Raw genomic sequence first — 17817 nt, forward strand, 5'->3', positions numbered from 1 at the left:
GGGGAGGGATGGGTAAAGCTGAGCTGGGTGGAGCAATTAGTCTGCTTTCCTACTAATCTACTCCAAACCCATATAAGATACAAATGATATCCCATTTGTAAAAAGATAACCTCAAGTTATCAATCCCTAAAGCAGACTTCAATAAACAAAGGCACTTCTCTAAACGTCATCTGAAGTTATTTCCCCAGATTAGACTGCATTCCAAAGGAACTAATATAATAATACGATTAAACATTCCCAACGAATTGAGCTAATTCCAAGGTGAAGCCATATTTCCACAAAAGTTAGTAAACTCTCAAGTTAGACTGTCCCAGAGAACGGAATCAACCAAGACAATGTGGCTTATCTGGCAACATATACTTTTGAGTGACATACGATGGCGGAGACGTTAAGATGGCTTTGATCCTAGGCCATCCCACCGTCCTCTCCATCTCGGACTCAAAGTCATGACAGGGCTATGGCCCAGTGGCTGTTGACCTACCTCCCAAGGTAGCGGAGATGAGGAGGTGGGTGCCGTACTTTTTGATGATGGTATCGATGAACTGCTGAGTGGTGGGTCTCCTGCCAAGCAGGCGGATGCTCCTTTGAAACTCCGGCATGAGGGGCACTGGATGACGGACCAGGTCTCTCCTCTCAATGGCTGTGTTCCTCACCTTCCAACGGGCAAACTCCCTGGGCAGGAGAGATGAGTGAGACTTTCCACTTACCACCTCTACCCCAAGCCAAAGTCCACCCAACCATCCCATCCAGGCATCTATCCTTAGGTGAGACAGTGCCCACAACTATTTTTCATATTTGTGAACTGATACTTAGATCTGGAGCCCTCAGTTTAGATCTAAGTTTTGGGTACTGTTCTCATCACTGGGATACTGCAGTGAACCAGACAGATGCAGTCATGTTCTCATGATGCTTACAGATCATCAGAGATACAAAAATCATTGTCATCTAGTTGCTTATTCATCCCCCTCACTAGGACTGTGAATGAAACCAGAGAGATGGGATCTTCTTAGGTACACGGTACATGTTACATGGTGGGAGACACAAGTATGCTAGCTGGATGAATAAATAAGCAAAAGAATAAAAGGAAGGAAGGCTGTGTACCAATGGACAAGACGTAAGGCACAATGCAACTTGAAACCTGTTCTAAGACAATTCCACAACCCAATAATTAGTCCAGAACTCAGTTTCACTCCAAATTTTCACATGCATTCACTGAGCAAATACTGTTTGGAAGAAATTAAGCTTTGTTCTGATCATGTAAGGGAATTTACACTCTTCCCTTCACTAATGACAGAGAAAATCAAGACAGAAGAACATTGAACTTGGGAGTCTAAACTCAGGGTCTCGCTCTGCCTCTTGTAAACTACGTGGTGTGATCTTGGGCAGAGGATGTCACTTCTCTGGATCTACATTTCCTTATTTATAAAATCCAATTAATATTATCTATTTCCTATTGCTGGTGCCCGGATTACATGAAACATAGGGTGTGAAAACACCATTGGAAAATGCCAGGCACTAATCCAATGTGAGAGTTTTATAACTTTTATTTCCTCACACATTCACAGATATATAAATCATTAAAGGTTCATGTGTAATGAATGAGGAGAATGCAAACCAAATACAAGTAGACATTTAAAGGGCCTTGGTTCAGGTTGTTTTTGCTTTAATAATGACCTCTGCTCCTACCAAAGATGGAGCTCCCCCTGAAACAACCAGCTCTCCAACCTGTCTGAGTTACAAGCTCCAGGTCCCTTGAGAAAAACAGACTAGCCAAGAGGACTGTAAGGTCAGCCCAGATAAATGATGGGAACGAGAGTTTAATGAAAAGGTCTCTCACTCCTGCCACAGATGAGAGAGATGAATAAAGGAAGGGGCACAGAGCAACAAGAAGCAGAACAGGGTGGGGATCAGGCTGGAATATGTCTCGGTAATTCAGTGGTGGAGTCTGACCCCTGATGCAGAGAAAACTGTGTCTGAAGAAAAAGCTTTCAAATTGGAATGCATTTCCAAGCCTCAGAGCTTATAGTCTGTGACTGCTTAAGAAATCTCTGTCCATAATTCATAACATAGTTTGAATTCTAAATAAAATCTCAGTACTCTGCACATCTTAGATATGTATTAAGTCAATCAACTGCACTCAGTGAACCTTGCAGGGCACCTACTAAATGCAGAATATCATGTGTACAGGAGGGGAGTGGACACATCCCAGTCTCAGAAGCTCATAGTCTGGCAGGAAAGGCAAGACATGTCCAGCTTATTGTAAACCAAAGACGACAGCATGCAGAAGAAGGAACACAGACTTCTGAGGTCTCTAGGGGAAGCTTCAGCGAGGTCATATCTTAACTATAGTTTTGAAGTTCACATGTGATTTAAAGAAACAGAAATGTTGTTTAACATTTAAACAAAACCCAACAATCCACATGGATGAAAGGGCAGGAGCAGAGTGAGTGAGAGGGGGATATATAACACATTATGGGAAGAGCTGAACAGGAGGGAAAGTGTGTGAAAGGGGACAAAATGGAGCAAGTGGGGTGACCAGACATGAGGAGACAGTGGGGAATGCGAGAGCCAGCTGAGGGGAATCTTATAGGTGAGGTAGCTGGTGACACAACTCCCCAAGATTACTGCTCCCTGAGGTTCACACCCTGTGTAATCTCCTCCCCTTTAGTACGGGCTGGACAGGACCCAGTGATTTGCTTCTAATGGACAGAATTTGGAGGTGATAGCATGTTAGTTTTGTGATTAGGTTACAAAATAGTTTTGTGATTAGTTTACTTCTTACTCAGCCATAAAAAAGAATGAAATAATGCCACTTGCAGCAACATGGATGGACCTAGAGATTATCATATTAAGCGAAGTAAGTCAGAAAGAAAAAGACAAATACCAGATGATATCACTTATATATGGAATCTAAACTACGGCACAAAAGAATATATCTATGAAACAGAAACAGACTCACAGACATAGAGAACAGGCTTGTGGTTGCCAAGAAGGGGGTGTGGGGGAGGGAGGGACTGGGAGTTTGGGATGAGCAGATGCAAACTAGTATGTATAGGATGGATAAACAGCAAGGTCCTACTGTAGAGCACAGGGAACTATTGATATATTCAATATCCTGTGATAAACCATAATGGAAAAGAATATCTATATCTATAACTGAGTCACTTTGCTGTACAGCAGAAATTAACACAACATTGTAAATCAACTATACTTCAATAAAATTTAAAAAAACAACAACCCATAACCCCAAAATATGGCAACTTCCATTTTGCCCCTCCCCTCCATCTCTCTCTCTGTCTCTCTTTGTCTTTGTCTTGCTCTTGCTGCCATGTTGAGAGATGCACTGTTGAGAGATCTATACCGGGAGGAGCTGAGGGAAGCCTCTGGCCAATAGCTTCTGAGGAACTGAGACCACACAAGGGACTGAGTTCTAACAGTAACTATGTGCATGAGCTGGGAAGCAGACCCTTCCCAGTGGAACCTTCAAATGACAATAGCATGGCAAGAGCAAAGGCACCCCACTGAGCCACAGCCAGATTCCCTACCCACAGAAATTTTGAGATAATACATAGTGTTATATTAAGCTACTAACTTGTGGGGTAATTTGTTACTCAGCATTAGATGACCAATAAAAGGCAATGAGAATCATTAGATACTTCTGAGGAAAGAGTGTTTCCTCATCAGCTTATCCCTGAAATTTACAAAGCTATGTACGTGTAGTTATGAAAAAAAAAATATATGTATATATGCATAGAAACATACACATATTTCAGCATAATAGACATATAGTTCTATACTATTATGTTATAAATTATAGTTATGTTATATACAGGGATATATATAGAGAGATAGATATATACATATAGAAATATATAACATTTATTTATAGCTTACAACCTTGGGTTACTGTTTTTTTCATGTGAATATGTCTACATTCCTCAAAACTGACATGCATTACACTCAGAGAGGTTAAGTAACATGTCAAAAGTCACACAGCTCATTAGTGGTAGAACTGGGAGTAGAGAACTTGTATCCTGACTCTTAAATCACATTTTTAATGTAGATATTGAAAAGTAAACTATAAAAACCATAGTAAAACCAGTACTGACACAAAGGAACAATACCACCTCCACCATCAAATTATAAGCCCATGACTTAATTCCTTTTTCTTTCTTTCTTTTTTTTGTTTTTTTAAACAGCCTCCACATTCTTTCTGATGTTCACTAGCTATACACCCAGGGCCTGCCATCTGTGTTGCTTCCTTGAAAAAACTAAGGAGGAAGCCAGTGCTGGGTTCCCGGTTCCTGCCTCACAGGCTGGATGCAAGGCCTAAGTAAGGGGATGCATGTGACCCACTGAGCACAGTGCTGGGCACTTGGGAAAAGCTCAGTAACTGAGGGATGTTATTATGAAGTGCTGACTCTGCCAGGCACTGCCTGTTCAGCACCACAGACAGCTCCCGATCCTAAGGAATTTCCATCTTACCGAATGGTGTGCTATTTGCAACAGTCATCTTAGTCACAGAGGAATCAGACAGGAGGATCCCTGACCTAGTCTGGAGGAGCAGCTGGGGTGGGAGCGGGGACGTCAAAAAATTCTTCTGTACAAGTTGAATCTTGACAAGAGCATAGCATTTGGCCAGACAAAGATAGGGGAAGGATATTTCAGGAAGAATGAGCTCCACGTGCAAACATGGAGAAAAATAAGAAAGAATAAGACAGTTGGAGAGAAAGGGATGTGTGTGTGTGTGCAGTATTCATGTGTATTGAGTGCATGTGATATATAAATGATAAGAGGTAAAGATAGAGAGGTTGTCAGGGACCACACGATGAAGGGTCTTGTGTGTTGAACTGTGTTATTAGATTTCTATCTATAAACTCTGTTCTTAATGGCCAACAGTCCAGACTAAAAATGTTCTAAAAATGAGTCTACGTGACTCTGTGACGATCATGAGAATGTTGGAGCTAATACTGTAATAGCCACAAGATTCTACAATTTTATTCTCTTCAGTAAAAAGTCTTCACAGCACCTAGATCTATTCAGAAGTAGATTTAAACAACATTAGAACTAAAACAGTTCATTTATGCTTTCAAAATTTGAATGCTTATTATTTTTCCAGATCTGAGTATACAGCAATAAACAAACTAGATAAAAGTCTTGCTATCAAGGAGCTTACATTCTCATGAGAGTGGACAGATAATAAAAGGACAAATGTGTAACGTGTCAGAAGGAGAGAAGTGCTATGAAGATAAATAAAGCAGAGGAAGGAGGTAGGGATGCCCTGGGGTGGGGTGAGGGCGTAGTTCTATATAGGTGGTCAGAAAACGCCTTCCTAATTTGATGACATTTAAGGAGACTTGAAGGAAATAAGGAAGAGACCATGCAGCCACCTGGTGGAAGAGTAATCTAGGAAGAAGGAACAGCAGGTGCAAATGTCCTGAGGTAAGAATATGTTTGCCAGGTTTGGGGAAGATCAAGGAGGCAGGATGAGATAAGTAGATGAGTAGAAGAGATGTTATGAAAGGAAGGGCAAAAAGAAAAAAAAATAACATCAAAACATGGGATGGAGTTGGCACCAATCTCAAAAGGCCATTCTAGATTTGGTAAATAAAGACTTTTTATTTTTAAATTCTAAGTAATATGGAAAGTCAAAAGAAGGTTTTGAGTAATGACACCATCTGATTTATGTTCTAAAAGAGGAGTAGGCAATCTTTTTCTGTAAAGGGCCAGATAATATTTTAAGCTTTGCAGCCATAAGGTACCTGTTACAGCTACTCAACTCTGTCCTTGTAGTGTGAGTAGCCACAGACAATAAATGAATGAGTGTGGCTGTGTTCCAATAAAACTTTGTTTATAAAAGCAGGTTTCAGGCCTGATTTGGCCCATGGTGAGTATGACTCCTGTTCTAAAAGCATCACTATGACTCCTTTCATAGAAGTCATCCAATCCAACCCACTCTGTTCATAGATGGCAAAACTGAATTTCAAAGACATTAACTTATTTTCCCAAGATCACACAGCAAAATGATTGGCAGGGCTGAAATCAGAGCCTAGGGCTTTTGACTCCAAGTTCAGTGCCCTTTCCACTGCAACATGCCACCTTAAAAAAATAGTAAAAGAAAATAAAAGAGAGAAAAAGCCTGCTTTTCACGTTGTCTAACTGCTCTGCTGACCCAGGAACAATTTTATGTAAGTTCTCAGTGAATTGAGCACAACATAAAATATATCTTTCCTTCTGAGCCCACAGAACAAGCAAATTCCCCTTGGAGGAGAAGGCAGAACTCACAATGGCATAGGATATGTTTATGCCCAATTAAGCATCCCAGCAGGGCGGGCAAACCAATTAGACTGAGATTAAAAAAGGATCCTGGATGGAAGGCATGGGGTGGCTGCAGCAAGGCCCATCCCACTAGGCGAGCGGAGGGTGGGAGGGTGGGTGAAGACAGAGGCAGAGGATGGATGGAGACTGGATCCAGGGTCACAGGATTTAGGATGAGGGTACAGAGAAAACCACAAGCCCAAGGCTCTCATTTCAGAGCATTGCTTTTATAGTAATACTCTCTTGTCCCCTTTGCTAACCCTCTGTTTCCTAGATACACACACACACTCAATGACACATTGAGAATGAGGTTGCACTGAAGAAGAAAAGATTGTGAGACAGGTAGGAGAACTGGCTCTGTGCCCTTGTGAAGGTGTGTGTTTACTCTCCTGGGAAATAAGCTGATAGTATTAGATGATCTTCAGCTTTGTATCTCTCAGCCAGGGCCCCGGAGATAGAAATCTTGGGTTAAAACCTGACCCTGCCATCAATTAGCTGTGAAATCATGATGAGTTTGCTTATACTCCAAAAAAATGTAGATGTAATCTAGGGGAAGCATATCTACCTTAGAGGGTTTAGGTTTATATTAAATCATGGAGCACGGTATCTAGAACATAAAAACCCTGAATAAAGGTAGTGTTAAATTTATTATCAATATTACCATTGTGGTCATGGTCATAGGAGGGGATCCAATGGGAAGGTGGGGAATAGTGGATGATGGATGGTGGGTAGAAGACAAGAGGAAACAATCCTGCTCTTTTTAAAGCTATCAGTAGGTAGAACTTTTGTGGAGGGATTTGATTTCTGATTCCCATGAAGTATGATAAAAGTACTGACTGCCTTTAAGAAATGGACTGACAGTTTATAAACTTCCTCCTACTCTATCTCCTCATAAATGTGATGAAGACTAAAAACATGCATCTCCCAGATTGTTCTGAGAGTTAAATGAAATAATGGTTAGAAAACCTCTTTGTAAACTGCAACAGGGTATGGACAATTGTAAGTTGTTGTTGATATTTATTATTATTATTTAATATTATCTCTATATTTAATATATTTAATATTATTATTATATCTATATATTAATATATATTAATAATATATATTATTTAATATTATGATGATGATGATATTTAATATTATTATTATTATTTGCATAGGGCACAGTTATAATGATATTATTATTCCTTAAAATGTTCGCTTTTGTTTCGTCATGTGTAAAACAGGGGATCACAATTTCTACTTCTCAGGGTTATGAGGAGAACATCTCCAGTAGTGTTGGGTCCTTAGTAAGTGCTGGATAAATGTGAGTTTCCTCCATTGTTTTCTAGATAATCAAAGTTACTAATTACCTCTAAGGAAGTGAAGGGTTGCTTTACTCTTCTTTATGAAACAAGTTTTGCAGCTTTTTTTTTTTTTAATTGAATCTGATTGCATAGCAGAACCAACTGGAGGTGGTTTTCAAAAACACACCTATTGTATAGACTTCAAAAAATAGAACAATGGAAAAATAAAGGGAGGAAAACAAAATGAATTTGGAGTTAAAATTAGCATGCAAAAGCAATCCTGTAAAGTCCTGAACACTTGATAGAAGTGGACAACAAATGTCTCTGAGCTTCCTTGCAGCCAAAGGAAAAAGGGAATCACAGACCAAAGAGCCACACAATCAAGAAGAAAACAGAGCAGCTGTTGTTCAAAGTTGTTGGAGATACAGAGTTCCTGGATGCTACGATAAGATACAAACATCTCCTATGGTTTCTCATAAAGAGAGGATGTAGTTGATGCCGGTGGGGAATGTCCTCACCGACAATGTTTGATTGGCTCAATGTAGCCTAATGCATATGATGAAGCACCACTTGGTAATGCAACTCCATGAGAGACAAACATTACTGTTTAAACAGGAAGCACTATAGTGATCTGACTTAATCCAAGGATACATTTTAGAATATTTTATAGACATCGTATCCTCAATAAATGTTTGCCGAAAGCATAACTGATTAAGGTTACAGGATGTTTGCATTTGTTTATTCCTGGGTGGCTTATTCCGTTGGTTGCATTTATTTGGAAGTGAAATAAAAATAAGCCTCTGAATGTCTGGGGCTGGGGGCTGAGGAGGATCTGGGACCACTTCCATTATTGTTAGCAGAAAATTATCCCCATAGATGAACAAGGGAAATCATAGAGGAGGGGACTGAGGAGGTGAAGTCATTGAGCTGAGAGAGAGAGAGAGAGAGAGAGAGAGAGAGAGAGAGAGAGAGAGAGAGAGAGAGAGAGAGAGAGCATTTCTCTTGCCTGCTGTTCCCAGCCTCTCCCCACATGTTCCCCAGCCAGCTCAGGGAAAGGTGAACCCAAGGGCACATGTGAAGTGGAAATGATGCATCTTAACAAGTACGGTGTCCTCAACAAATCCCCTGCCTGTCTCCATGCCTCAGAACATAAGTGAGAAAGCAGCTGAGGAATCCCAGCATCCAAGTGGTTCTCCAGGGTAATTTAGCTCTAGAAGGGTAAGGAGGGGAAAAGCAGAAAACAAATAAACGAACAAACAACCAAAAAGAGCTGTCTCTGAAAATGTGATTATGAATAGTGCTGTTTTAATTACAAGTAAAGACACTGACTTAACTATAGAGAAAATAATCTTTGCTTACAATTTGTATATAAGTCTTTCTATTTTCCAAAGTGTGTTCATTTAAGTAATGGCCTTTTTTTTTTTTTTTTCTACTAACCCTAGTAGCAGTTCTGAAGGCTCCTATGGGAATAAAGTTCAGAGAAATGGGGGCAACTAATCCAGGGTAAGCATCCTGGAACTGGGCTACATGCTTCTCGTTGAGTGGAAACTTGAAAGGGAAACATAGAAACACAACAAGCACACTTGAATGGCCCAGCTTTGATAGAAATGGACCATCTCCAGAAAAGCAAGTGGGATTCTTCGTGGAGCACTGTTACTGAGGACAGGGACCACCATGGGGGTTATGGGAATTCATCATGGGGAAAGCAGCTTAGAATGTTCTTGCTTTATTTTACTCGGAGCAGACAGAGTTCCCTTAGATACCCTCAGTCACCTGAGCTACCTCGCTGCCATACAGAATCCAAATCATCAGAATGAGGATGAAAGGGGTTTTGGAACAACCATCCAAGGACGCTGCTGTCATTTCACAAATGAGGAAATTGAGACTCAGAGAGAGAAATGGACTTGCCCAAGGCCTCAGAACCTTTGATGGCAAGAGGGACTAAAATCTGGGTTCCTGATCTCAGGTTCAGTGTCCTCTATCCTGATCTGCTGTCCCATCCCATTATCTCAACACTGTGGGGTCTGTACTGCACTTGGTCCTTTACAAATCTCTGTCATCATATACATTATCCTCTCGATAACCTGGAAGTGGGGGGCATTTCCATCCCCATCACAAGTGGGGGAAACTGAGGTCCAGGTCAGTGAAGACCACATGACAAATCCATGTCAGAGCTGGGACAGAAACTCAGCTTCCATGATTCTCTGCCTGGGCTCTTCCCTGCTTCTTCCTGCCCCCTCATCCTCTGCCCACTCTGGCGTCACCAGGCCAGTGGAGGGCAGGTGTTAACTGTCCCAACCTGCCTTGTCGGGAGCACCCGCGACGCTCTGCAGAAAAACGAAATATGGCGTATTGAGAAAAAGCAAATGATCCACTGAGTACCTGAAAAAGCGGCACAAAACAGGTCCTTTCCTGACATTGTGGCAGTGTGGGAGGAGCTCAGAGTTTACAGCCAGAAAGGCCTGGCTTTGAATCCCAGCATAAAGCCACTCATTAGCTGAGTGATCCTTTGCAGATTGCTCAGCCTCTCTGAGCTTTCTTTATCAGTACAATAGGAATCCTAGTACTTACCTTGCAGGGTTACTGGAAGGATTAAGCGTAATGAATGCAATTAATCTGGCAGTAGTAGCTACTCAATAAATGTGAGTTATTTATCCTTTGTCAAGGCATTCTAAAAGGGGAGTTTGTCTCATAACACATAACTTTTAATGGATATTTTAAATGATCTTAATATGCCCATGGGCTCTAGGGATTACACAAACTGCATATAAATAAAATATTGAAAATTCTGTTTACTCGATTTGTCTCTCTGCTTATTTCCAAAACATCTATTGTGAAAGCATGAGTCATAACTAAATATAGATTAATAAAAGTTTGGAGCAGCAATTATTTTCCAATTATCATAAATCCCATTAAACACTGCAGTTAGATGAATTTTCTTTTTCAGATCACAAAATTTGAGAGCTCCAAGGGACCACAGAGAACATCTTGGTATTGCCTTCGATCTTTAGATGGAAATATGGAAACTCTGAGAGGGGAGATCATTTTCCCAGGGACACACAGCTATCAGTAGCTGGTTTTAAAATCCAAGTCTTGCACATGCAGACCTCTGCTCATTTCCCTCTGCCACAGCACATCTTTCTAGGAGAAAAACGAGCAAACTTCTTCCCCAGAAAGCAGTATTACATTTAATTGCCAATTTTTTTCTCGTTAAAGTATTTTAGGATTAGCAAGTATGCTGCCATCTGAGAGCCTCCCCAAAATTCGCATTCCCAGCTAGGTCCTTCTTTTGTTTCCCTATAGAGAAAGCTTTCCTGTCCCTGCTTTAAACTCATTAAGAAATACCTTTTTCTTCAATCCAATCAACACACATTCACTGAATTTCTGGTCTTATACTAGGAATTGGGGGTCTAAAGCCATCCTTTACTTAAATGTATCAAAGTTCTTAAGAATGATTTAACTCAGGGGTCGACAAACTATGGCCCACAGACCAGTTTTGTCCCTCTGACTGTTGTGGAAATAAATTTTTATTGGAACACAGTCTCACTCATTTGTTTACGTATTATCTATGGCTGCTTCTGTGCTATAATCTCAGGGTTTAACAGTTGCAACAGAGACCATAGCGCCCATGAAGTATAAAAAATGTACTATCTGGCCCTATACAGAAAAAGTTGGCTGATCCTGATTTAACCCATTGAGCTGGCCAGTCAAATAATGTATTTTAAGGAAATAATAAAAAATGCCAGATCAAAGATTTATAGATTGAGCTACTCAATAGAGATAGATAGATCATTAAATTCTGTGTGTTTTTAAAAATTCCTTTGCCCTAAAAATATTTTAAAAACATTGGGCAAAAGAAAATTAGAAAATGAGGATGTTTCCCACACAGCCTGCTTGAATCTCCTTTAAAGCCTAAATAACAAAGTCATTATTTACATACAAATTAGAAGGAACTGATTTTCTTAAAAATGCCCAGATCACACCTGAGTTTAGAAAATAAACATGCTTCAAGTGGAATTTATGATTTGATGATTAAACAAGGTAATTGACTTAATATACACAATGATGAAAAAAATACCTTCTGGGGGGTCTAAGGCATTCTCAGAGGTATTTGATTGCCCAAGCACTGAACAAAGAAGGAAGATACCGCCAATTTTCCTGGTTGGTGGAATGTGGTGCGTTGTAACGCCATGAAAACCTGGCTCCAATGGCTAGAACTGCAATGACCAGGAAGAACTGACAGCAAGATAAAGTCCCACTCAATATAGCAAGCTTTTTCTGATTGTCAGAATGAATCAGGATAGAACAGGGAAGAAGGGAGCCCTTGTCTAAAGATATCAAAGCAGAGTCTGAGTAACTGATTGACAGAGATGCTTATAGAAGGGATTCAGAACCCGCACGGTCATCGCAGAGTGTTGCTGTTGCTGTCTTGACCCAGTCGGAGACCCTACGTGTTTCAGGAAAGAACATGAGGGGCTGTCTTCTGAGTGCCCAGGTGAACTGAAAATGTTTCCTTGCGATCACTGACAGCTATACTGGTCTCACACAGATGCCAAGATGAACGAAAGTTATGGAAGAGATGACCTATTTAATTTTTTTTTTTTTTTTACCTCAGAGTTAGTTGGATGATACTCCAAAACACACTGAGAGACGTCAGCCCCGTGCTCTATCCCATGGCTACCCCCAGACTCTGAATTTTAATTTTATTTTTTCTCCTAAATACGGTTCCTCTCCATCACATGATCCTTCAGTTTCTCTCTTTTGTGTGCCCATAAACGACTAGCAAGTGTTATTTTTCTTGGGCATAAAGGTATTTTAATGGCCATAGGCTACGAAAGTCACTGCCAATCAACCATTCTCCTGCAAGTTCACTTTACTTTCCAGAAGAGCCTAGCTCCCTCTCTCTCCTACACAGATGCTTATCCACCTAAATCCATAGACTCAGCCACAAACAATATCTCTTTTCTAACACTGGACAGGCTTGATTTTTCAGTTCCATATGCCTAAGCATAAATATATATTGGGCACTGAATATGGACCAGGTGCTTTGCATTAAAGCACAAGCACCCTGGGAGGTGGTTATAATCATCCCCATTTTACAGATGAGGAAGCTCAGATTCAAAAACCCACCCAGGTTTAACTCTATCACACTATGTGCACACCAGATGTGACTTATGATTACTTGCAACCCAATATTCTGTCTAGCAAGCTAATTGCTTGTTATGACTTTATATGAACTATTCTTAAACTAGCTTGTATTTCTTACTTACCTCTTGCATTTTCAGTGAGGGACTGCCAACATTTTGGCCTCCTTAAAGGCTAACATTGGGTCTAGAAGAATGAGCACTGGCCTTCGAGCAAAGGCATCATAAATCTACCATCTACTCTACCATAATAAGCTGGGCTACCTTAGACAAGCCATGATTCCTCTTTGGATTTCACTTTTCCCATCTGTAAAATGGACAGTTGGGTTGGACGACTGGCCTTCAGACTTTTGTTTAGACATGAAACATTTGATTCACTAATTCATTCTTTCAAATAAGTTTTTGTTTGTTCGTTTTAGAGGATTTACCATGATTCTGTGTCTATTTTAGGTGCTAGGGCTCCAGAAGTGAACAATACAAAGAACTTGCATTTTTCTGGGGAAAACACAAATAATAATTTTCCAATAAATGTTTTACAAAATAGGTAAATTTGATATAAATAGAGCTTCTCCAGGAATGGGGATGATTGCAGAATCTTATCTCTCCCTTCACCACCACCCCCCTTCAGGCTAAGCTCAGAGCCCAATTTGAAAACTCAGACTCAGATTCTGTGCTTTGTGAAACGGGATCCATAAGCCACCCGCACCAGAATTTGGTGGGAACCCATGTTAAAATACAGAAACAACAGCTCACTCAAACTTAGCAAAGAGTCTCAGCCTCTGCCTTCCTAACAAGCTCCCAGGGGACCCCTCTACAGAGCAAAACTGAGAACCTCAGGACTGAAGGGCTCTGATGTTTCCCCTTCTCTGGACAATCTTCCCATCATTCCCTCCTAGTAAACTCTTTCCCTACCCACTAGGTCTCAGCTGCAGGTCACTTCTACAGGAAACGTCCCCCACCTCCCCAGCCAGCTCTGGTCCCCCAGACCACTGAACTCAAGTGGCAATCGTGGACATGTGTGATGATTTATTGTCATCCCCGCCTCTCGACAGCAACCTACGTGGGGCGGGGACTATAGTCTATATTCTACTGGAACTATAAAGTGCCCAAATAAATAATTCTTAAATAAGTCAAGGCAGTACAAGTTTGTGAATATATTTTCTCTCCTTTCCAGCATTAAGAAACTCATGTTTTTGAAGTACCCTCGGCAACCAGATTGTTTCACTGCCAATGCTTAGCCCCTGGAGTCTGGCACGTTACCTTAGGACTCTGTTTCCAAATTGCCCAAGTCTTCTGCGACTTCCTGTTTCTATTTATTACTGCACCCTGTTCCACGCGTAGGCAGAGGTGGCAATTTAAACCTCAGAAGTGAGGAATTTTGGAATTAATCTTCAACACCTTAGTGGTTTCATTTTTCCCTTTTCCAATCAGTACCACATCTACTAAGTCCAGAGATCTGCAGCAAAGGACTCTTATGGGATTAAATAAAATGAGGTTTTGGCTAAGAAGCCAAAACACATGGAGGTGCAAACGCCGCCCACCTGACTCCCCTGCTTCCACCTCGACAACTCTGCGATTCTTGCTCAAGATCACAGCCAGAATTCTCTTCTCAGAGTGTGGACTGGCTCATGATGCCGCCTCCACCTTGTTGGGAAGCCACCAATGAGCCCTCACTGTCTACAAAATAAATAGGACACTCTCTGAATTCCTATTCAAGAGTCCTCATGACCAGAGTTAAACCTGAAAGTCTCAGCTCCTTCTATTACCCTATCCTTACTCCAGTCAAAATGAACTGCTCTGTGGACCCATTCCTAACTAATATCATTTCCTTACATTTTTCTTTTCGTTTAAATTTTTTTCATTTTTTATTGAAATATAGTTCATTTACAATGATTTAGGCGCACAACAAAGGGATTCAGTTATACATACATATATATATATATATATATATATATATATATATATACACACATACATATACATATATATACACTCTTTCAGATTCTTTTCCATTATAGGTTATTAAAAGATATTGAGTATAGTTCCCTGTGCTATGCAGTAGATCCTTGTTGTCTATTTTATATATAGTAGCGTGTATCTGTTAATCCCACATTCTTAATTTATCCCTCCCCACCCCTTACATTTTTATGAACATTCCAGACACCAGCCACTACCTAAACATAGCCCAGACCTCTTAATTCTGAGCGGAATGCCTTCCATGCCTACTTAATTCACCAGCTTCTTCTTGATTCCTAATCTCCTCCTGGCCCTGGCCAGTACACAGCTTTATTTTTTATTAAGCTCCACCAAGTATACAAACGTACTCTTACATCCAGGCTTTCCTACCTTCATGTACTATTTTCTGCTGGAAAAAATGATTCCCCTACTTTACCTGGTTCCTTCTTACTCACCAGTAGAGAGCACTCTGCACTTCTCAATCAAAGTATGTATTACCCTGTACTACCATTACCTGTTTACTTCTTTCTGTCCCTGCTCCATGATGCATTCTGCCTGAGAATGGGAAGAAGCTAGCTTGTTCAGGCTATTCTTAGCACTTATCTTAAGACCTGGCATATGGTAGGTTCTGAAATAATTGAGGTGATTCCATGAATTCCCATCTATTCATTCACTCAACCAATATTTTTTGAGCACCTATATGTTCGAGGTAGTTTCTAAATGCAGGAGATAAAGCAGTGAAAAGAACAGGCAAACTATTAAGCTCACATTCTGGTAGGAGAGCCAATCAATAAATGAAGCAATGCATATGCAGTAAAATGCCAGACCACGGTAAGTCTCATAGAAAAATGAAACAAGGTAAGAGGACAGAAAATGACACAGGTAAAGGGGGCTCACTTTTGTATGGGGGCACTGGAAACTCCTCTAATGAAGAGAAATAGGACCAGAGACCTACATGAGGTAAAGAAGACTTAGATTTGTTTCAGGCAAAGCGAAAAGCAATGGCAAAATATGCAGTGCTGAGAGTGAACTTAGAGTATGTGAAAAATGACAAGAAGGCCAGTTTGGAGAGGGAGGGACAGGTGGCAGGGCCGGCATAGAGTCAGTCCTAGTGGACCATGATGCGGGCTTTGGATTTTCCATTAGGAGTAATGAAAAGCCACCGGACACGTCTGAGAAGGGTGATAGGATTCGAGTTAAGTTTCAGAAAGATCACTCTGGCTGCTTTGTGGATGAGAGCTGAAGATGGAAAATGACACAGCTGGAAGCAGGGGTGCCACCAGGTGGCCACTGCACTGGTCCAATGGAAGCTGACAGTGGCCTGGACGAAGGTAGCAGTGGTCAAGATAGCAATAAAACTGGAGATGTATTTTGTAAGTAAAATCTATAGGATTTGCTGATATAGGGGTGTGAAGAAAAGAACCATGAATGCTTTGGGTTTGGAGTAGAAATAACGGGGTCGATAGTGATGTCATCAGACAAAAATGGAAACATTGGTAGAGGAGCACATTTGAAAAGAGAAACCAAGAATTCTGACTTTGATGGGACACATTTAAGAAGGCTATTAAACGGTTGGGTATATGAGTCTGAGTTCAGGGAGAGGTCTAGGCTGGGAATATAAATGTGAATCATCGGGAGAGATTCTATAAAGCCTCGAGAACAGATAAGAACAGATGAGATCATCAGAACATGGACACAGGAAAGGAGGTCCAAAGACTGAGACCCCAAGTGCTCTAATATCTAGAGATTGGAAAGAGAAGCATCCAGCAAAGGCACTGAGAAGGTGATCCAAGTGAATAAGGAGGAGCAATGGGAGAGAAGTTGAGTAAACACAGTGATTTAATTAACGTAAACTTGAATCTCTCTATCATAGCTCATACGACCTGGAATCTGCTTCCCTCTCTAACTTCACCTTCTACCATTCTTCTCCCATTAACTGCACCGCTAACCTCTGTGGCCTTCCTCAGATAGGCCTGGATGCTTTGGCCCTCAGTGTCTCCGTAGCCTGCACGGGGCACATTTCCCTCAGATGTCCACAGTGCTGCCCTAGCCACCAGCTCAGAGAGGCAATCTCTGACCACCAAAGCTAAACTAGCCCCCATCCCATTACCTGATTTTCATTTATTTAGGACAAGTGTGTCACCATCTGCAATTATTTTATCCATTTGTTTACACTTTGTTATCTTCCTCTATGTACTGTCCAGGCCCAGCCCTTTTCCCCACTACAACATAAACTCCAGGAGGACAAAGACATTGTCTTATTCATCGGATGGTTCACTGCATGAGCCTATTAACCCTGCCCAGCACTTATAAGGTGCTCAATAAATATTTGTTAAACCCAAAGAATTCACCTGTCCAAATGCCATCCATCAAGATCAAAATAAAATCCTACTTCACTTATGGAAACTTCCCTAACACCTCCATCTCAAAGCAGAATGTGAGAGACAGTAACATACAGCAGAAAGAGGACAGGCCTGGAAATCAAGTCAGAATGGGGTTCAAGTTCCAATTCGGCTTCTAATCAGCTGGGTGGCTTTTCACCCATCATGTAAATTCTCTGGGCTAATTTCCTGCACAGTGGGGATGATAAGGGCCCTTCTTCCCCAAGTTTCCTATTGGAGATAACAGATGTAAAGGGTTGGCCATACAGAGGGCTCATAAATGGTGAGTATTATCTTATAATCATTGTCCTTCCTTCCCCTGCCTTCCCAATGCAGGTACCTAAACCTCTCATGACCCTGGATTACAATTCTTTTGCATTTGGGGTTTGTCCCCATAAAACACCGTGTGATATTATCAATACCAGTGCAACTCTGTCTGAATGCAGTGACTTGCCATTTTCTAGATTCCTTGTAAATGCTTGCGGAATGATTCACCCTCCCCTTCCTTAGGGGCATGAAGCATTTTTAGCCTGAGTTTCTTCCACTTCATATTTACTAGTGTCTTATCCCGTCCAGTACTTGCATTGGGATTGTGGGAGTTTGCCCATATAATCCCCTGCTGGACACTCTTACTTCATGGTTTCTTTCCAATTTTTTAATTCTTTCTCCCTCCCCCCTTTTTAAGCTAACATTTATACAGTGCCTTCCAGTTTGCAAAGTACCTTTCAAATA

General features: G+C 41.0%; 1 protein-coding gene across 3 annotated transcripts in view; it reads right to left on the minus strand.

Moving 5' to 3' along the window:
• Positions 1-17817, minus strand: part of BRINP1 (BMP/retinoic acid inducible neural specific 1) — a 513527-nt gene that overhangs the window by 66501 nt on the left and 429209 nt on the right. For all 3 annotated transcript variants that reach the window (XM_059926552.1, XM_059926553.1, XM_059926554.1), the window contains one exon: positions 482-672. In XM_059926552.1, the coding sequence (XP_059782535.1) occupies positions 482-672 (191 nt within the window). The remainder of the gene's footprint in view (positions 1-481; positions 673-17817) is intronic.

This window comes from Balaenoptera ricei, chromosome 6, assembly GCF_028023285.1.
Source record: "Balaenoptera ricei isolate mBalRic1 chromosome 6, mBalRic1.hap2, whole genome shotgun sequence".
Classification (NCBI taxonomy): Eukaryota; Metazoa; Chordata; class Mammalia; order Artiodactyla; family Balaenopteridae; genus Balaenoptera; species Balaenoptera ricei.